The sequence below is a fragment of the Sceloporus undulatus genome, chromosome 3 (genome assembly GCF_019175285.1).
Source record: "Sceloporus undulatus isolate JIND9_A2432 ecotype Alabama chromosome 3, SceUnd_v1.1, whole genome shotgun sequence".
In the NCBI taxonomy this organism is placed as follows: Eukaryota; Metazoa; Chordata; class Lepidosauria; order Squamata; family Phrynosomatidae; genus Sceloporus; species Sceloporus undulatus.
The window spans coordinates 268,618,377-268,639,942 of record NC_056524.1 but is presented as its reverse complement, the minus strand read 5'-3'; the positions used below and the strand labels follow the sequence as shown (position 1 = coordinate 268,639,942).

Here is a 21,566-nt window from a genome sequence, read left to right as displayed (position 1 = left end):
ATATTTGTATATACCTATATAGATATATATTGCAAACGTGTGACGCTTCTAGTAAGTTTATTGAGTCTTAGGCTGCATCCACAAATCTCTTAGGCTGGTATGTGTAGTTTTGTGAGATAGTTAGCCTTCTCTGTCATAGAGCTCTGGTGCCACAACAAACTACAGATCCCAGGATTCTATTGCCTGGAGCCATTGGCAGATCAAGCAGTGTCAAACTGCATTAATTCTGCAGTGCAGATGCAGCCTTTCCTTTCCTTGCTGCAAAGAGAGTTCAAAGAACAACTCAGGCAATGGGGAGAGGAGGGTAGTGAATCTTGCCCTTTCCATTTGGCTCAAGCAAAAGCAAACTGCTGCAGCCCTTCCTAGTGTCACTGTTCTTCTCAGTGACAACTTTTGCCATCTTGACTACACTTCAATATTGTTTGGCCACACATATCCTGGTTTTAATCTGTGAAATGTTTGGGCGGGGGGGGGGATGTTACTTGTTCTGAACTACATTTCCCAGAATCCCCAGGCCACCATGACAAATGAGGTTACTATATTTGCTTTAAATAAATACTCTCAATTTGCATATTTGAACTGCAATTTGCCCGGGGGGGGGGGGGGAGAAATAAAGTAATGACTCCCTTGGAACAAGAGCTGCATCTGCACTGAAGAAATAATGTAGTTTGACACACTGGCCCAAATTAAATGGGCCTTTGCACTGCCCCTGTCACGTGCTAAGGGTTGGCCATCCATACTGGCCTCACCGCTAGCATGTGACGGGGGTGTCAAAATGGTGGCACCCTGTACATATGGGTGCCGCCATTATGATGTGATGGATGCATAGCATCCGCACGTCCCAGCGCCTTTGTGATGCCGCAAGTGTGCCATCAATGCCTTGCGGCATCACAACAGCACCGTAGAAAGAACCCACTTTTTGTGGTTTCTTTTTGCTGTGCGAGGGAGCTGCGTGGTTTGCCCGCTGCGGCTCCCTCACGCAGCAAACCAGGGTGGCGGGAGACTGCCCTTTTTGGGCGGTCTGTACCCCGCCATTATTTCTGCTCAATGCTATAGAAATGGCTCAATGCTATAGGGATGCAAGCTGCAGGAAAAGAGATTCCACCTGAACATTAGGAGGAACTTCCTGACAGTTAGGGCTGTTCGACAATGGAATGCACTCCCTCGGAGGGTGATAGAGTCTCCTTCCTTGGAGGTCTTTAAACAGAGGCTGGATGGCCATCTGTCAGGGATGCTTTGATTTGGATTTCCTGCATGGCAGGGGGTTGGACTGGATGGCCCTAGTGGTCTCTTCCAACTCTATGATTCTATGATTCTATGATTCTATAGAATAGTAGGATTTCTAGTTTGTTATGGCACCAGACCTCTCTGACAGAGAAGGCTTGAGATCGCACAGAACGACAAATTCCAGAATTCTATATCATGAAACCATGGTGGTTAAAGCAGTGTCAAACCACATCATTTCTCTAATGCAGACTCAACCTTGGTTGCCACTGATTTTATCTGTCAGGGCCCCTTGCACCTTTTCAACAGCCCCTCATATTCAACAGTGACAGCTTTTGGAGGAATAGAATCTGCGGTATAATACTCACTTCTTGAACGTCTGCCCTTCTAGGCAGCTGTAGGACACTGCCAGTGTTGGCTGGGTCAAGCAAATGGTCTTTCTTGCTGCTTCAAACAACATCCACGTAACATCCCTCTAGAAGTTTATACAGAGGGTAGAGCATGAAGGTGGTCTCCTGTTGAGGGTGTCCACCAAGTGGTAGTCAGACTCAGAAGTATTCTATATCCTCCAACTGTCTTGATATGCTAGGGACAGTCCAGGTTAATCCTCAGTGGATTTGAAACTGATTGACCAGCCGAACGCAAAGGGTGTGCAGTGATGGCTCCTCTTCCGCTTGGAGAGAAGTGACCGGTGGGATGCCGTAGGATTCCGTCCTGGGCAAAGTGCTATTCAACATTTTTACCAGCAATATGGATGGTGGAACAGAGGGTATGCTTATCAAATTTTCAGGTGATGCCAAATTAGGAGGGATAGATAATACCCCGGAGGACAGGACCAGAATTCAAAATTATCTTAACAAATTAGAAAGCTTGGCCAAAACTAACAAAATGAATTTCAACAGGGAGAAATATAAGGTACTACACCAGAGGAAGGCAACCAAAATGGGGAAAGGTCTGGAAGCCTTTCCACCATTCGTACATGGTGATAGGGAATACAAAGGTTTGGATGAGTCTCACTTTGCTGTTCAGATTTACATCTTTACACTTTAGGATATTGTTCAGTTGTTTCATTGCTCACTGCCTTTTTCAGTCCTAGTTTTCTCCTAATTTCTTGACTGCAGTTTCCTTTCAAAGTATTTGATCCAAGATATAGGAACTCTTTGACTATTTCTATTTTCTAGTTATCTAGGATGAATTCTTTTAGATCTTCTGTGCCCATTATTATCATTATTTTTTTTTTAAAAAAATCAGCATTAATCCAACCTTGGCACTTTCCTCCTTGAAAGTTGTTCCAGATCTTTGCTGGTTTCTGTTAGTAGCATTTTGTCTTCTGCGTATCTTAGGTTGTTAATACTCCTTCCTCCAATCTTCATTCCTCCTCTGGCCTCATTCCCACTTACAAAACAAACAAACAAAAAAATGGTTTGCGATCTGAACCAATGGATCAATTTGAAAGTGGAGTGTGGTTCCCACTACATTGCCCTGATCACATTTTTTTCCCTGTAAGATAACCCACTTGTGGTTCACATTCAGGAATGAATTGGTTCAATACACATCCACTCCAGCCAGCCGAAGGGCAAATTTAAATTGATTCCGATCTGCATCTGGTTCACACTTGCGCAGTATCAATTTAGCTATAAAGCATCAGTGTCAAAAAGACGTGAGTTAAATGGGTCTGGTGCATGGCCCCCCTTGCTGAATCGCTTCAACAATTCGATTTAAGTGGGAACCAGGGTCATTTGAACCGGTTCAAACTGAATTGCAATCTGGTTTAAAAAATAGTGGGAATGAGGCCTGTGTACAATATTTTCTGCATACAGGTTGAATAAATAGAGTGATTTGTTGTTGTTGAGTCCAACACTCAAATCACTATGCCATGCTGGCTCTCTATACACACATACTTTTTCAAGACAATGCTCTCACCCTGAGATTCCTCCTGGAAAAGAGGATCCCGGACCTGACATAAGATCTGGCAGTTCTAACAGATAATGGCAATAGGGTTGCCAGTTTAGGCCCTGAGGTTTTTTAACCCAGAATCCTGAGATTGAAGGATGACCCCTGGTGATCCATTAAGCATTATGTGCTAAGCACCAACCACAGCTGCTCACAGCTTGTCATGAAAGCATGCATGCACACAGAACATATTCTTTTACTGTTTCCAATGTTTGGATGGAAATTTTAGCTCAAGGGGCTGTTCCCAGATCAAGGTTGCCTACCCCTGCTATATGACTTGAAGACATCTAGTAACAAAGTAATTTGCGGCTTGATAGTTGGTAACATGTAAGGAAGTAATGTGGTGTAGTGGTCTGAGTATTGGACTAGGCCTGCATCTGTGCTGCAGAATTAATGCAGTTTTACACCACCTTAACTGCTTAGTGTCTTTAAAAAACGCATCTTTATTTGTGTATTTGGATTACACGTTGCCTTAGGGAAAAAAATAAAGCAGTGGCTCTCTTGGAACAAGGGCTGCATCTGCACTGCAGAAATAATGCAGTTTTTACACCACTTTAACTGCCATGGCTCTATCCTATGGGATCCTGGGATTTGTAGTTTTTTGTGGCACCAGAGTCTCTAACAGGGAAGGCTAAATAGCTCCCAAAACTTCAAATCCCAGGATTCTATAGCATTGAGCCATGGCAGTTAAAGCAGTTCCAAACTGCATTAATTATGCAGTGTAGATGCAGAGATAAGGAGGTAGGATAGGTAACATTCAGTTGAGCATCTTTGCTTCTATCAAAAATGTGAATATGAAGCAAAGAGAATGAGCCTTGGCACCAAGAGAAGGAGAAAGTAAATACATAGATCCTCCTGGAAGATATATAGAAAAAGTAGCAACAAGTGGATTGATCTTTACAAATTGTAGCAAGCTGCTGCTCTACTAACTAAGCTGTAGATGAGCACTTACCCCTTTCCTCTTGACTTCAACTGAGCCCCATGAAGAATTTGCACCCTTATCTTTTGACTGGAGATAACATTGCACAAGTCACACTCTCTCAGCCTTAGAGGAATGGCAAGGCTAACTCCCCTCTGAACAAATCTTGCCACAAAAATTATTATAGGGTCGCCATAAGTTGGAAATGACCTGGAGGCACATGGCAACAAGCTACTGTTTGGCTCTCTTATTGGGAGAACAACAGGATATTAAAAAAAAAAAAAAACATAGCAATAAACAAACTTTTTAACCTGTAGCAGACCAAAAAGAAAAAGAAGAGAGTCCTGTGGTTTCTTGAAGCCTGCTCAGAATTCCCCTTGCAGCTTAGTAAAGGGGAATTCTAAGTCCTTTGCAAGTGTTCAGATTATTTAGCCTATGCAAATAGGTTCCTTTGGAAGAAATTATGAGACTTAAGTGTTGTAAACACACACACGCAGCGACCTACTGGAAATGCTGTGAGCAAAACCAAGGGGGGGGGGGAGCTTAATAGCTTTATTTCCATTCTTCATGTGGAAAAACTGAGATCAGTTTGCAAACATAATTGTTGTGATGCCGTTCCAGAAATGGAAACCAGGTATGTCCCATCAGCTTAGAAATTCATCCCTTCCAAGGTTTGGCAGAAGGAAACTGGGACACGTGTGGCCAAGCCATATCAAAGTGTGGTCAAGATGTTGTTAATGTGGAACATTATCCAAGCCAGAAAGGGTTGCAGCAGTTTGTATTTGCCTGAGTTCGAATTAAAATTAAAATTCCCCTCCCCTTTTCTCTCTCCTGAGTTGAAGGAATGCAAACTACCTTTGCACTTTGCGCTCAGATTGCAGCAACTGGAATACGAGGACAAAGCGGGGAAATGGCAGGAGGAGAGAGAAACTGGGACATTTTAAAAAGAATGGAAAAATGGGATGGCAGAGGATTAATTGTGACTGTCCCTGCCAAATCAGCACAGTTGAAGGTCACAGAAATCCAATTTTAAAAATTTCTTTTATTGGTTTTGTGTAGAAAGATACAAAGACACAAATGTAACAGGTAGCAATTAATTTAACAAATTGTACTGGGGTAAAACAAAAGAGGATGCTAATGGAAGAGATTATAAAAGTGAAAACAGCAATGAATTACAGTGACGGGGGATGCATCTGCACTGCACAACTGATGCAGTTTGACACCTCTTTAACTCCTGTGGCTCAATGTTAAGGACTTCTGGAACATGTAGCTTGTTGTGGAACCAGGGCTCTCTGATAGACAAGGCTAAATGTATCACTATACTACAGATCCCAAGCTTCTATAGGACAGAGCCATGGCAGTTAAAGCGGTGCACATTCAGCCACTGACAGTTAGTATGAGGCCTCCTTTATAATGTTCTTCCAGAGACCCAGGTGTTGCACAGGTGGATTCAATGTTTGAAAATGGTTGTTAACATATTCTATAAAGACAAACCATTTCTCTATTAAAGGTTTATCCACCTCACAATTCTTTCATTTATATGTTGTATCTACCAGTTTTTCCATAAATGAAGCACCCCATATCCTACATCAGTTTGGCAGAAGATCTGGACTCCCAGTAGCCTTTGCCAAACATAGCCAATGCCAATGAATCCTGGGGATTGTGGTCCACCAGGACCATGGGATTTCCCTTTACCTGCACAAGGTGGAATGGACTATACCACTTCTATTCAGTCAGAGGGGGGTGTCAGATTTAATTATTTTAGGGCTGCTCCTTGTTTAGAGTAGGGGAGCTCCAAAAATACGGTGGGTGAGACAGCCCACCTTTTCCCTCTGGCAAAGAAAGAATGAGGAGCTATGGGAGAGGGGGAGAGTTGGGATTGTTCCACCCCATTTCATCATCCCCCCTATTTTTCCCTCCTTTCCCTCTCCCTCCCTATCAATGCAGGCATGGGAATCAGCTGTGCAAAAAGGCATTGATGTGGCTCAGGTGGGGAGGTTGCAAGGCCCTCCCTAGGTCCCCAGGTTTCTGCTTGATTGGAGTTGGAAGCCCAGGCCTGCTGTTGGAAGACATAGAGCCCCTTGACTGTGTTGCCTAGTGAGTACCTGGGCAGGCAGATGCATTGGGCACACTCCTGACCTGATATAGGTAGAATCTCCTTTATCCAAAATGCTTGGGACCTGAAGTGTCTGAGCTTTTGGAACGATTTATTCATTTCTTTGCATTTTGGAATGTTTGTATATTTATAATAAGATATCTTGGAGCCGGGACCCAAGTCTCAATGCAAAAGTCATCTCTCTTTCCTTATATGCCTAGCCTGAAGGGTCATTTTCATGCACAGTACTTTCAGTAATTTTGTGCATGAGACAAAGTTGGTACACATGGAACCATCAGCAAAGCAAAGGTGTTCCTATCCCATGTGTACAATTTTGGATTAGAGGCTATTTTGCCTTTTAAAATTCTGGATAAGGGATACTCAGTCTGTACGTGAAAATATCTACTGGATATACTCATGTATAAATCTAGAAATGTAGGTCAAAAAATGACCCCAAAAACTTGAGTTGACTTATCCATGGGTCAGTGTAAGTACTGTACCTTAACTCTAGTTTTTACAAAAGGGAACCACCCCCAAGTGAAAGGCAAGAGTCCTGGAAGCACCGACCTTCCTCTATTCTCACATCCATCCAGCCTTTAAAGTGAGCACAAAGTTATGTCTGCTGGAATTTTGTAAGTTTTTTGGCATTGTTTTCCTTTGCTTCATCCTTTATATCCTTTGTTACATGCTGCTAAGTTTTACCCTCAACCTATCCATGGGTCATATCAAAATCTATAATTTTGGCCCCCAAAACCTGCTCTTGACTTATACATGTAGGATCAGGCAGAGGCTCAGCTGTTGACCAGGAATGGATGCAAATAGAGCGGGTGAGGTGGCTTTATTTTGAATAATATGGTGCTGCCTGAAACTGATGAAATGCACCAATTTTATGCATGCTTCCCTTTTAAATCATAGCTGGATAATTGCACAGGCAAATTTAGCAGAGATGCCCCCAAATCCCAATTAAACCAAACCGGAAGAGGTCAAAAATTCACTTTTGTCTTTGAAAAAAAGAAATGATTTTCTTTTAGATATATTTTTAAATTAAGAACTATTCGTTGGCACTTGTTTCATATCAGTTCTTAGTTCAGTATTTGTGAAGGGGTTTGAATGAGTCGGACTGCAACAAAAAGGAGTCAGGACTGAATTCCCAATAGAGGATGAGTCTCTCTTACCCAGATTTCTGAAATCTGAAATCCTCCAAAATTATTATTATTTTTATTACTTCTAAATTTATTTCTAAAGCATTGTAAACTTACACAATGCTGTACAGAGTAATCAATTAAGTTAAGGCAAAATAAAATAACGCAGCCCCACAATCCACTACACCACACTGACTCCCAAATAGTTCTCAATTACAATTTAATTCAAAGTTTTCTGAGGGTCTTGGATTAATGGAGACCCCCTGCTCTGTGTTTTTAATTTTTGTTTGTTTGCAAAACCAAGGTGATATTGATGGTGTGCAAGGAGTCCTAACCTGGACATTTTGGAACATTTTATTTGATTAAACCTGCTATTTTCATTACTTTTTTTTCTCTTGGCACTGTGTGCAACATCTTTTTTTGTCAGCATTTTGAGAAGGGCTGTAGAGGATATTTGGGGAATAGTCAGGAATTTGGGGGTGGTTGTGTGGGGTGGAGGTGGGTATTTTGTAGTTTTTTAGGCATTTGAGGGGCCTAACATATGAGCCAATCTTGGTAGTGGTTTGAGCACTGAACTGTGATTGTAAAGGTCAGGGTTCGAATTCTTGCTCAGCTGTGGAAACCCATAGGTGACCCTGGGTGAGTCACACTCTCTCAGCCTCAGAGGAAGGCAAATGCCTGAACAAATCTTGCCAAGAAAGACCCCATGATAGGTTCGTCGTAGGGTCCCAGCAACAATAGCATATGATTTAAAAGCAAAAATTGCCTGAAAATCCCTCCCCACATTTTTACATGGGAGGCTTGGGTTGAGGCGATTTGCAGGCTGCACTTTGACCACCTCTGCTCTATCACTTTTATTTGTTTTTAAATGTTTTGCTAAATAATTGGTATTGCTTTTGCTTCATCTGCTTTGAGAGTTCCTTGGAAACTGAAAAAGTGGACTCTGGGGAGTGGGAAAAAGATGCAAAAATAAATGATAAATAAATTCATTTGTGGGGTCTTTCTCCTTTTTGTTTTATAGGTTTGTGGACCCTCCAAGCCATTTCTCCTGGAGAGAGAGTTATTACCGTTCCACTATGTCACAGGGGTCTCAGACGAGAGAATACGTCCATCCAGAGTTTTTTGAGCAGCTCTGGGACATCTTAGAGCAGTAAGTAGAAAGATGGAGGACCTCAGGGGTCTGCTGGAATGAGGAAGAGTTGGAGAAAATGCATTCCTCCTTGCTCAGTTCGAAGGGCTTTTCTGCTCCCCCAAGGCATAACATTTCTGTAGTTGATTTTGATGGGTTTGTGGAGATGTCTTGCTCCAGAACTGGGTGTAATTCTATGTCTCTGCAAGGGTTCTATTGGTGCTGGACATGGACCTACGTTGCTGCCCCAAGACTAGCTTTATTTGTGTCCAGTGGTTCAGTAGATCAGTGGTTCCAGATGTTTTGAACTTCAGCTCCCAGGATTTGTGACTGTTGACCAAGCTGGCTAGGGCTTTTGGGAGTTGAAGTCCAAAACACCTGGAAGACCAAAGTTTGGCAACCATTGAGGTAGATTTCAAAAACATATTGATCTGGAAAATCAGTTTGCAATGGGATCTTGCAACACCTTTGAGACCAATGGAAAGAAAGAAGCTGGGAGCATGAGCTTGTGTACATTTGAGCCTACTTCCACAGATGCATAGAGTTGAATGGTCACTTAATCCATCCCAGTCTCAAGCAGTTACTTACAGAAGGATGCACAACACAGATGGGGAGATGTGTACAGGACCTTGCCACAAATCCAGATGCCAACTCTGCTCACACTCAGAAAATGTCATCACGGGACCTATTGGCATCACCCACAATATTTGAGGAACTTTGACTTGCTCATCCTCCATTGTGATTTATGACATTATATGTGAATCAAGCAAGTCAGCTTGGGTAAACAGACCTGTCTCTGCTCCAGTGGATTGTCTTTGTTGTGTGCCTCCAAGTCATTTTTGACTTACGCTAAGGCTAACCTCTCATAGCGTATTCTTGGCAAGTTCCTTCAGTACGGGTTTGCCATGGCCATCATTTAAGGATGAGAGAGTGTGACTTGCCCAAGGTCACCCAGTGGGTTTCCATGGCTGAGTGAAATTTGAACTCTGGTCTTCAGAGACCTAATCCAACATTCAAACCACTATACCATCCTGGCTTTCTTGGCCTGTGACTCTGGTTTGATTCACAGCTTTGCCATGAAACCCACTGGGTAACCTTGGGCAAGTCACATACTCTCAGCCTCGGGAGAAAACAATGGAAAAACCCCACTGAACAAATCTTTCCAAGAAAACCTCATGATAGGTTTGTGTTCGGGTCGCCATAAGTTGGAAATGACTTGAAGGCAAACAACAACATCAACAAATACAGGCTACAGCACTTGACAGTCATTGGTGGTGTCCCATCCAAGTACTAACCAGGGCTCAACCTGCTTTCCTTCCAAGATCAGAGGGGAATCTGGGGCCTTTGGAATGTTTGCTGATCAGGATGGCTATATGTCACCCTTGATCTCAGATCTTACTTTCTGGGGAGGCCAAGATGCAGGGTGCAGGTACACCACAGGGACCTGGTTGGCCACAGTGATGGAAACACTCTCCATGATTTCATCCAGTCCTCTTTTAAAGCTATGTAAGTTGGCAGTCATCACCACATTTTGTACCAGTGAGTTCCACAAACTAGGAGGTCCTTCTCCTGGGCCTAAAAGAGTCCATGGGGAGCATGATCAAAAATTCTGTATCCTTTGGAGGGGAGACATTTTTAGCAAAAGTCTTTTCCTTGGGGGCTGCTGAGTTGCCCTGAGAAACAACCTTAGGGAGGTTGCATTTTGTCCACTTTGGATTAGAGTGTAGCCCTGAGATTTCTGTGGTTACTATCATAGCTGTGTAGTGGACAAAGATAACCTCCACTCCTTTCTCTGTTTTTTTGTTTTGTTTTGTTTTTTAAGGCCAATATGCTCAATCCAGCCCATTGACTTAAATTTCATGGAGGAGCCAGTGGAGAATGGCCCTGCAAACAAAATTGAAATTAGTATGGATTGCATCCGGATGCAGGATTCGGACATAGGTGACCCCATGTGGGTAAGTTTGGAAAAGAAGCTTGCTCTTTCTCCTTTCCTTCTTTTTTAAAGAAGAGCATGTACAAGGATGTAAACCTATGCAAAATTAAATAACATCCAAAATCCACCAAACAGTGAAACCTTTATGAGGCCAATCAAAATGCACAATATACATGTCAGCCCTACAAAGGTATCACAGTTTGGTGGATTGGATTTGCTATTTGGACAACATGGATTTTTTTTCTGGATTTCAAGATGTGCAAAATTGTGTGTGTGTGTGCGTATGCATGTATGTATGTGTGGAGGCTGGCCAATTTTTCCTAAACACCCATCTTCCAGCAGCGCTTTGTGAAACTCAGACATTTGCAAGCTGCCTTTTGAACCCTGGTCTCTGAATTGAAGAGAGGGGGGGGAAAACCACACCTTTTTCATGGTTAGTGGGTAAATCAATGGTGCATCTTAGTCTCTGGAACATTTCCTGGTTTGTCGAAGACAGAAGTTTCCACCTTGACATTTCCAGTCTCTTGCAAGAGTTTGCTCAGCTGCTGGGAGGCATGTGCCTCTCTTCAAAGGCTGCCTTTTTGGAGAAGCGTGGGCCCTGGCCTTCCAGCCCGCTGCCTCCGAGGCACGCACACCGCTTTGTCATGCATTTTGGCGCAACTCTGGCGTGTGGCTGTAATCTGCTGTTGACTCAAGGCCCGGTGCTGGAGTGCGCCTTGGCCCTGTCTTCCTGCACAAATATGCTGCTCACCCACATCTCTGGCAAACGCCCCCTCCATTCATTCCTCATTCACAAAAGGCTCTTTTTTTGGGGGGTGGGTGGGCACTCTGTGCAAACAGTTTGTTCTGCAAAGAAGGAGGGGGGCACCGCTTGTCTTCCCCCATCTTTATGAGTTGTCAAACATCACTTGACAGGTGGCAGCCCAGCCTGCTGTTTGCTTTTGCGGAGGAACCTGTAGCCCCAGGGGAGGTTGTTTTCATTGTGTTTGCTCAGAAATGCAGTCCTGTCTTCGCCTTCTTCCCTCTCCCCAACCTCTTTTCCTCCTTGCAGCCTCAGGCCAGGCGTCCGCTGCCACCGCCCAGCACCTGTCTCCTGTCTAACCCTGTGGTGGCACTTTGGAGGATGCCCAGCAGCCTGTGTGTGCACTGGCATGACTAGGGCAAGGAGAGGGTTGAAAAGGTGTGCATTGGTGTGTGCGCGTATGGAGTAAATGGAGGGATGTTGTAGGCAGGAGCCAAGGTAATCATAGAATAATAGAGTTGGAAGAGATCCCCAAAGGCAATCCAGTCCAACCTCCTTCTGCCATGCAGTAATACACAGTCAAAGCACCCCCAACAGATGGCCATACAGCCTGTTTAAAAACCTCTAAGGAAGTGGACTCTGCCACTCTTCAAGGCAGTGGCTCCCTTCAGAATCCCTTACTCATAGAGTAATAGAATTCTAGAGTTGGAAGATACCCCTCCAGGGCCATCCAGTTCAACACTCTTCTCCCATGCAGGAAGACACTATCCAAGTCCTCCATGTGATATATGACTGTCCAGCCTCTGTTTGCAAACCTCCAAAGAAGGAGACTCCACCACCCTCTGAGGCAGCAACATCTTCCACTGCTGGCCAGCAATTACCATCAGAACATTCTGACTTCTCAGGGCCTTTGTATTGAGTTGACCTGTGTTGCTTGGGTTGGGTAGCGAGTTCCAAAGTCAGGGTGCTGCTACAGAGAAAGCACTATTACATGTGCATATCAGTATTTATGTGATGTTGGGACACACACAACAAGGCCTCCTCTCAGGATCTAAAATTCTGGGAAGGCTCATCTGGGAGGGTGCAGACTCCCAGATCTCCTGACCCCAACCTGATCAGTGCTTTTGTAGATCTAAACCAGCACCTTGAATTGAGCTTGGAAGCAAATTGGAAGCCAGTGCAGTTCTTATAAGATCAGTCTAATGTGGTCTCTCGAATGCACACACAACATTTGACAATGGCTGCCGCATTTTGCCCTAGTTGCAGTTTTCAAGGGCAGCCCCATGTAGAACACCTTATTTTTTTTTAATGTATTTCAGTTTTTGGAACTCTGGATAAGGGAGACTCTGTACTACTTTCAGATATTCTTTCTACTGCGACATGGAAAGCTAACTAAGGCAGATCTGTTTTCTGCCCAGAAAACTTCCTTTCTTTGCAGAAAATGCATTTTCTGCTCAGAAAAGCATGTACCTCCCCTTTCAGAATAAGTCCCAAGCTGTCTAAGATTCCCCTCATTGGGCTTTTCTGGCACCCAAGAACCCCATTTTTATGGCCCTTGGAATACAGGTTGTGATCCAAAATGCTTGTGATCAGAAGTGTTTTGATTCTTTCTTTCTTTCAAAATGGGCAGCCATTTTGAGTGGTGACTGTTTAATTTTTTAAAAAAACCTCTAGGGAGAGTGTGCTTGTTGCAGAGGGGGTGGAGCTTCAGTGAGTCACATCTGTGAGTCACTTGGGGGCGGAGCTAGCAGACTAGCTCTATATCACTTCTCCCAGAGCCTTTCTGTCCTGGACTGCAGCCAGCACACACAGACACACGCCGATAAGAATGGCTTAGCCCAGCAAGTGGAAGCAGGACACAGACCTTGCAAGGAGTAAGCGTGAGAGCAGTCCAAGAAGCCAAGCCTAAGTCAGGATACCAGAAGTCAGAGCAGTCCGAAAGCCAAGCCGAAGTCAGGATACTGGGAGTCAGAGTAGTCAAAGCAGTCCAAGATCAGAGCAGCCAGAAGATAACAAGGATCCAGTCCAAGGTCAAAGCAACAAGGAGTCAAGATACAAGGAGCCAGTGCCAGCAGCAATCACACCAAGGGATCATGCAATAAACTCTGGCACTGAGTGGAGGCCTCTCTACAGCTTAAGTAAGGGAAACTCTCCCCCGTGCCACCTGAGGCTGGTTGGCTAATTGCCTCTCTGCAATCCTCTTGGATCTGCGCCTGCAAGCACTCTCAGCCCTTCTCTCTTTGTAAGTAGGCACATCCAGGCAAGCTTCCTCCTCAGAGTCACCACTAGGCTGTTGCACCACAGGAGGCCTCTCACTAGCACTAGGACCTGGTTGGGCCTCCTCCTCTGGGGCTGGGAGAGCACAGCAGGGACCTGGCAGAGTAGGATTACCAACCTCGTGTAGCCTCAATTAGCTCTTGCTCTGGAGGAGGCTCGTCCTCCTCCTCATCCTCCGAGAGCTGATCTTGGCTGGCCATGACACTTTCCAGAGCAGTTCCTGCTACAGAGAGGAGGAGGAGAGAGGTAGCACGAAATTTTATTTGTATTTTTATTTCATTTTTTTCATCCAAGGAAATCTACAGCAGAGGCAGAATTGATTGAGCTCACTGCCACAAATTGTTGAAACATCAGGGGCTTTAACGTTGGTGTTTTCTGGAGGATTCTTTTTTTCAGGAGGAAGCCCACAGTCCTATTCCAGTAATTTCCTAAGACTTTTCAGTATGGACACTGACGGAACCACGGCAGTCACCTGCAACACTTGTGGGATGTTTGTCTTCTTGCCTACAGAAGTGGAGAACTTCACATGCTCCAAGTGCAAGTTGGTAGCACTCTTGGAGGAGAAGGTACAGCAGTTGGAGTCCAGAGTAGCTACACTTCGGCATATTAGAGAGCAAGAGGATTTCCTGGACAAAACAGAACTAACAATCTTGGATGAGTACCACGCAGAGGTACTGACGAGCTCCGCTCTGTTACCCCCCTTGACCTGTTTAGGAAGAAGCTGAAGACCTACTTCTTCCAACAGGCTTTCCCCCATGCATTGTGACATCTGTTCTCTCCCCATCACATTGCACTTTCAAGCTAGTTTGTTGTTGGTTTTAATGTCTGTAATTTTATTCTGTTTTTAACATGGTGTATTTTTTATGATATTTTATGATGTTGATACTATTGTAAATTGTATGATGTTTTGTACCCTTGTTGTAACCCGCTTTGATCTCTTTTTGGAAAAGCGGGCTATAAATAAACAGTATTATTATTATATAATAGGCCTCACTGAAACCTGGTGGGATGAGTCTCATGATTGGAATGTGGAAATAGAGGGGTATAACCTTTTTAAGAGAAATAGGCCAATCAGGAAAGGAGGAAGAATGGCACTATATGTCAGAGATATTTACACCAGTGAAGAGACCCAGGACATCAATCCTGGAAGCCAGGTGGAGAGCATCTGGATAAAAATTAAAGGGGAGGGAAACAACAAGGATGTTATGGTGGGAGTCTACTACAGACCCCCAAGTCAGACTGAGGAATTGGGTGATATCTTTCTAGAACAGATGACCACACAGTCAGAAAAGAGATGTAGTAGCGATGGTACTAAAATTAAGAGCTTGGTAGATGAAGGGAATGCTGTGGATATAGTATATCTTGATTTCAGTAAGGCCTTTGACAAGGTTTCCCATGACATTCTTGCAAACAAGCTTGTAAAATGTGGGCTAGACAAAGTAACTGTTACATGGATTTGTAATTGGTTGACCGGCCAAACCCAAAGGGTGCTCAACAATGGCACCTTTTCATCCTGGAGAGAAGTGACCAGTGGGGTCCCACAAGGCTCTGTCCTGCGCCCAGTGCTAGTCAACATCTTTATCAATGACCTGGATGACAGAACTGGGAGCATACTTATCAGATTTGTAGATGTCACCAAACTAGAGGGAGTAGCTAAATACCCCAGAGGACAGGATCTACATTCAAAATGACCTGAACAGACTAGAAAGCTGGGCCAACGCTAACAAAATGAAATTCTACACGGAGAAATGTAAGGTACTGCACTTAGGGCGGAAAAATAAAATGCACAGATATAGGATGGGGGACACCTGGCTGAATGAAACTACGTGTGAAAGGGATCTGGGAGTCCAAGTAGACCACAAGTTGAACATGAGTAAACAATGCGATGCGGCAGCTAAAAAGGCCAATGCAATTTTAGGCTGCATCAATAAAAGTATAGTGTCTAGATCAAGAGAAGTAATAGTGCCACTGTATTCTGCTCTGGTCAACCCCCACCTGGAATATTGTGTCCAGTTCTGGGCACCACAATTCAAAAAGGACATTGAGAAACTGGAGCGTGTCCAAAGAAGGGCGACTAGAATGGTGAAGGGTCTGGAAACCATGCCCTATGAGGAACGACTTAGGGAGCTGGGGATGTTTAGCCTGGAGAAGAGAAGGTTAAGAGGTGATATGATATGTTTAAATATTTGAAAGGGTGTCATATTGAGGAGGGAACAAACTTGTTTTCTGCTGCTCCAGAGAACAGGACACAGAACAATGGATCCAAGCTGCAGGAAAAGAGATTCCACTTCAACATTAGGAGGAACTTCCTTACAATAAGGGCTGTTCGACAGTGGAACAAACTCCCTCGGAGTGTAGTGGAGTCTCCTTCCTTGGAGGTCTTTAAGCAGAGGCTGGACGGCCATCTGTCGGGGATGCTTTGATTTGTATTTCCTGCATGGCAGGGGGTTGGACTGGATGGCCCGTGCAGTCTCTTCCAACTCTATGATTCTATGATTCTATGAATATTTGCATGTACAGAATAGACAGTACAATGGCTCTATACACACTGATTTTTGTGCTTTGCATCAAGTGCTTGTTACTCCAGACTCTTTTGTGAAGCCTTCCGAATGCACTATATGCCTTTGCCAATGGATACTGTTTTACTATACCATTGCATTTAATGAGATTTGAGCTTCCATGTCTTTTAGTATCCACACGTATGCAAATGTGTTTGTGTCCTGGAACTGAACCCCAAAGGATACCAAGGGCAAACTGTATACATAACTTGATGGTAATTACAGTCACCCCTCCTTTCTCGAAGATTTGAGATCCGCGTTTTTGATTATTCATGGAAGGGTGACCTCCGTTATTCTCAATGTGGCAAGCTCCTAGGCATATGCCCCATTCAAGCTTATGGAGCTTGAATATGTGCAGATCTCCTTTTTTGCAGGGATGGGTGGGTTCAGAATGGATCCCCCATGAAAACGGAGGGCCAACTGTACATACAAAATAATTTTAAAAATAATTTTGTGCCGGAAACAATGTTTGTGTACATGGAACCATCAGAGAGCAAAGGTGTCGTCATCTCAGCCACCCATGTGGACAATTTTGTATTTTGGAGTATTTTGGTCTTGGGATTCTGGATAAGGGAGATGTATGCTGTACTTTCAAATGTTCTTTCCATTTCTATGCAGCACATGATTCAGCTAGATGTTGTGAGAAACGGGTAGAAGCCATGTGCAGCTCCTTTCTGCAAGACCACTGGTCACCAGAGCAGGTGGCTTGCAAAGGCTTGACCCCAGTAGCCCTTGTAAGCCTTAAGGGTCAAAACAGTCGGGAACTACTCAACTTTCTCTCTGCTACCCCACTGCTGTCCCCCTCTCCAAGCCCCTTTGCTGAGATTTTGGGCCTCCCCTTTCCCCCTCTGCTCATCTTCCTTGCTTGCCTTCAGGCGTCTTTTCCTTGTTGAACCAGTTTGGCAAAATACCTTCCCCTGGAAACTCTCCTTTTTCCATCTGATCCCTTTCTCATTTAACACACTCTTCAGTCAAATATGCAATTTACTTTTTTATTTTCCTTTGGGGGGCCCTGGTACTTAAAAGGATATGAAATGTTCTACCCCTAGTTTTAAGAGAGAAAAATATCTTATGCTCCCCCACTGCAAAACTATTGGCTGCAATTTTATCTTCCTTTTTTGCATTTGCAAAGAGATGCAGAAGAGGATTTGGAAAAGATTGCAACCACAAGTTCCTTTCTGGGGTCACCAAGGTATACCACCATTGCTTGTGGTTACCTTTACATTTTAAACTTTGGGGGAAATGGCTTTGGGTGGACAGCTCCTCAAATTTCTGAGCTGGTGGAGGAATTCTGGGATCTGAAAAAAGTAACTTTTCCAGGCTCTGTTCAGCCTTCCCTTAAATGTGAGAATCCAACGAGCACAGCATACCCTCCAACAATACGCAGAAGAAAATTAGGATATATGTTGCCTAGCCACATTGGATTAGGGTTGGGATGGCAAAAGTTATTAATGAGGTCACAGATACAAACTAGGAGAGGCTGCAGCAGTTTGCTTTTGCCTGAGCCAACTGGGAAGGGCAAAATTCCTCCCCTTCCTCTCCTCCTTGCTGAGTTATTTATTTATTATCTGTTTAATGGATTTATTTCCTCACTTGCTTCCAAATTGGGATCCAGGGTGGCTAATTTAATGTTAATGGAGTCCAGATACCTTTTGCACTTCGAAGTGAGTTTAATGTAACTCAAGTAAACTTTGGATGAAGCGGAATGTGGAAGAAGGAGGGAGAAACTGGGACATTTTAAAAGCAGCTGAAAAAGTAGGATGACAGAGGTTTAATTAGGACCATCTCTGTCAAATATCAATATGACAGAATATGTCACAGTTTGGCTTTAATGCTCATTACAGAACCCGTGTGAGAGCCACTATGGTGTTGTGGTTTGAGCGTTGGACAGTGATTCTGGAGACCAGGGTTTATTTGCTCAGCCTTGGAAACCCACTGGGTAACCATGGGCAAGTCACACTCTCTCAGCATCAGAGGAAAACCACAGTAAACCACCTCAGAACAAATCTTGTCAAGAAAACCCATGATAGGGTTGCCATAATTTGGAAATGGATTGAAGGCACACAACAATAAGAACTATTGTTGTTAATATTATTTCTTTTATGTACTCTCTGTCTTGAAGACATTTAGTAACAAAATTAATAGTTTGAGTCTTGATAGTTTGTAGTATGTAAGGTGTAGTAGTTTGAATGTTGAATGAGGGCTGCATCGGCACTGCAGAATGAATGCAGTTTGACACTACTTTAACTGCCATGGCTCCATCCTGTCGAATCCTGAGATTTGTAGTTTGAGGTGGCACCAGAAGACTAAATACATTACAAAACTACAAATCCCAGCATTTCATAGCCTTGACCTGTGGCGGTTAAAGTGGTGTGAGGCAGCATTAATTCTGGAGTGCAGATGCAGCCTAGGACTTTGTGAAACTGAGGTTCTAATCCCTATTTGGCCATGGAGAGCCACTGGGTGGCCTTGGGCAAGTCACACTCTCTCAACCTCAGAACAAATCTTGGCATGAAAAACCTATGATAGGTTCGCCATACATGAGAAATGACACCAACAACGAGTGTGTGTGTGTGTGTGTGTGTGTGTAACTTTTTTGGTATACCGCTTTATGTATCCCAAAGCACAGAGACCTGCCCCCCTGACCTTCTTCTCCTGATCCTGCTGCACATGTTATTGGCTTGGATTTTGAAGCATCCTCCCTGTTTCACCCTTGGCTCCATGTCTTCAAAGTGCTGCATGAGCATTTAATTAAAAATGATCTTGATCGTAAGCAACACGCTTTAAGGCTTTGGCCTCCAGGGCTTGGAAGAAGAGCAAAGAGGAACCTTTGCAGCTATGGACTGTGTAGAAAAATCTTTGCTGCATCACAGTTAGTCCTGATTTTTGAGCACTTGAATTTTGTCTCCTCCTCTGCTACAGGTTGAGTCTCTCCCTTGTGCAAAAATCTGAAATCCAAGGTGAAGGTAAAGGTTTTCCCTTGACAAGATTGTCTAGTCGTGACTGATGGTACTACAAAAATACAACAATCCTGAAAAAATACTGCAAAAATGCAAAACCTTTTTCATGGATGGCTGAGATAGTGACGCCTTTGCTTTCTGGTGGTTCAGTGTACACAAACTTTGTTTCATGCACCAAATTATTTAACAATATTGTTCATAAACTTACCCCCAGGGTATATGTATAAGGTGCATAAGAAACATAAATTAATTTTGTGTTTAAATTTGAAAATCCAGAACACTTACGGTGTTTCAAAATCCAAAGAAATTCACCAAATCCCAAGCATTTCAGAAAAAGGGAGACTTAAGCTGTATGTCGTTTAAGTATTAAAGTTGTTTAAGTGCTGGACTGTGATTCTACAGACCAGGGTTCAAATCCTTGCTAAGCAATGAAACTCACTGGGTGACCCTGGGCAAGTCACACTCTCTCAGCCTCAGAGGATGGCAATGTAAGACCCCTCTGAAGAAACGTGCCAAGAAGATCCCATGATAGCTTTGTCTTAGGAATTAAAAGAAGGAGAGGAAGCCATCATCCACATGTGGAAAGAGAGACACTGGGGGCCTCTAGAGATGGAAAATACAGCTCTCCATATTCATGGATTCTGTATCCACAGATTCAACCATGCACAGCTTGAAAATATTCTGGGTTTTTTTTTCCTCCTAAAAAGCAAACCTTGATTTTGCCATTTAATATAAGGGATACCATCTTGCTATGTCATTGTATATAATGGGACATGGTCACCCATGGGTTTTGGTATCCACTCAGGTCTTGGAACCAAACCTCAAGAGATAACAAGATCTCACTTTATAGTCAGCCAAAATAGTTGAGAAACCCAGCTGAAAAAAATCATCGAGTTGGAAAAGGCCACAAGGGCAATCTAATCCAACCTTTTGCCAATGCAAAATAGATTGTTAAAGAACTCCTGAAAAATTCCCATCCAGTTTAAAGACCTCCAAAGAAGGAGAATCAACCACCTTCCAAGGCAGTTTGTTCCACTTGTGAAAAGTTCTTAAGTAAAAAATTCTTACTAATATTTAGGAATGCCTTTTCGTCTTATTTGGAGCCACTGGTATATGCTCCATTCTCTGGAGCACCAGAAAGCACACTCCATCTTCTCTATGACCTTCAGATATTTAAAGATTTCTATTATGAAACTTAATAATAATAAATAATTTTTTTTTATTTATATGCCACCCTTCCTCCGATCAGGGCGGCTTACAACATATTAAAAATACAAACTGTTACAATAAAAATTGTAATTTTATTATTTATTATGAAACTTCTTCAAGCTAAACATATCCATCTTATGATATTCCTCATAAAACATGAATTCTAGGACCTTTAGCAATTCAAGTCACCTGCATCTGGACACACTCCAGTTTGTCAATATATCTCTTGAATTGTGGTACCCAGAACTGGACATAATATTCCAGGGAGGGTGACCAAAATGGTGAAGTGTCTGGAAACTATGCCTTATGAGGGGAGACTTAGGGATCCGGGTATGTTTAGCCTGGAGAAGAGATGGTTAAGAGGTGATATGATAGCCCAGTATAACTATTTGAAAGGATGCCATATTGAACACGCTTGCTTTCTGCTCTCAGGAGAATAGGACATGGAGCAACAGATGCGAGCTACAGGAAAACAGATTCCACTTAAACATTAGGAAGAACCTCCTGACAGTAAGGGCTGTTTGACAGTGGAACACACTCCCTTGGAGAGTGGTGGAGTCTACTTCTTTGAAGATTTTTAAACAGAGGCTGGGTGGCCATGTGTCCCAGGGAGTCTTTGGACTGTGCCTTCCTGCATCGCAAGGTGCTGGACTGGATGGCCCTTGTAGTCTCTTCCAACTCTGTGATTCTGTGATTCTAGGTGAGGTTTGACCAAAACAGAATACAGTGTTTATTTCTGTGCAGAATAATAAATCAAAACACTTTGGGATGTGCAAAGACCAGACAAAACCTCTGGAGAATTAATAATTCCTTCCCCAGTGGGGACAAAGCTACAGAAATCATTCCTCATTGCATATGAAGTCAAAATACTGAAAGATGCTCATGCACCATTCCTGCCTCCATCCTGGGTCCCTGTCACTTGATGCCAGGGAAGGCTGTAGAGGTACTTTTCTTTAATCCTTTCTCTAATGTGGAAACATGCCTTTGATATCTATGCATGAGGGAGCATAACTGCAGTGGCAAGTGGTGTTAAACTGCCCAATAAATATTCCACCGAAGAAGGAGCCCAGCTCTGGGTTTGTGAGTGATGCATCAGCTGGCTGCAAGCGAACACCGGAAGTGTCTAGTGAAGACTTGGGGCTTTGCTGGGTTCATGCAACCTGTTTCTCTCATAACTATAAAAGGGATGTTGTCTGCTGGGAAAAACCCAGGTGGAAGGGATTCTGGGTGACACACTCAATCCCAAGGCTGGCCGATTTTATTTCTTTTTTTGGTGTCATGGGAAATGCAGTTTCCATGATGAAGGAGATTAAATCCTGCCCCAATCTGCAGGGAGGGGTGGTAAATATAAATCAATTTTATCATAACTTGATGTATTTTATTGTTGTAACCCACCCAGATTCTTCATGATTGGGTAAGCTATAA

At 43.4% G+C, this 21,566-nt stretch overlaps 1 protein-coding gene across 1 annotated transcript in view; it reads left to right on the top strand.

Moving 5' to 3' along the window:
- Window positions 1–21,566, top strand: part of TP63 (tumor protein p63) — a 182,837-nt gene that overhangs the window by 21,604 nt on the left and 139,667 nt on the right. The window contains 2 exon segments of the mRNA XM_042460239.1: window positions 8,355–8,483; window positions 10,285–10,417. Coding sequence (XP_042316173.1) covers window positions 8,355–8,483; window positions 10,285–10,417 — 262 coding nt within the window.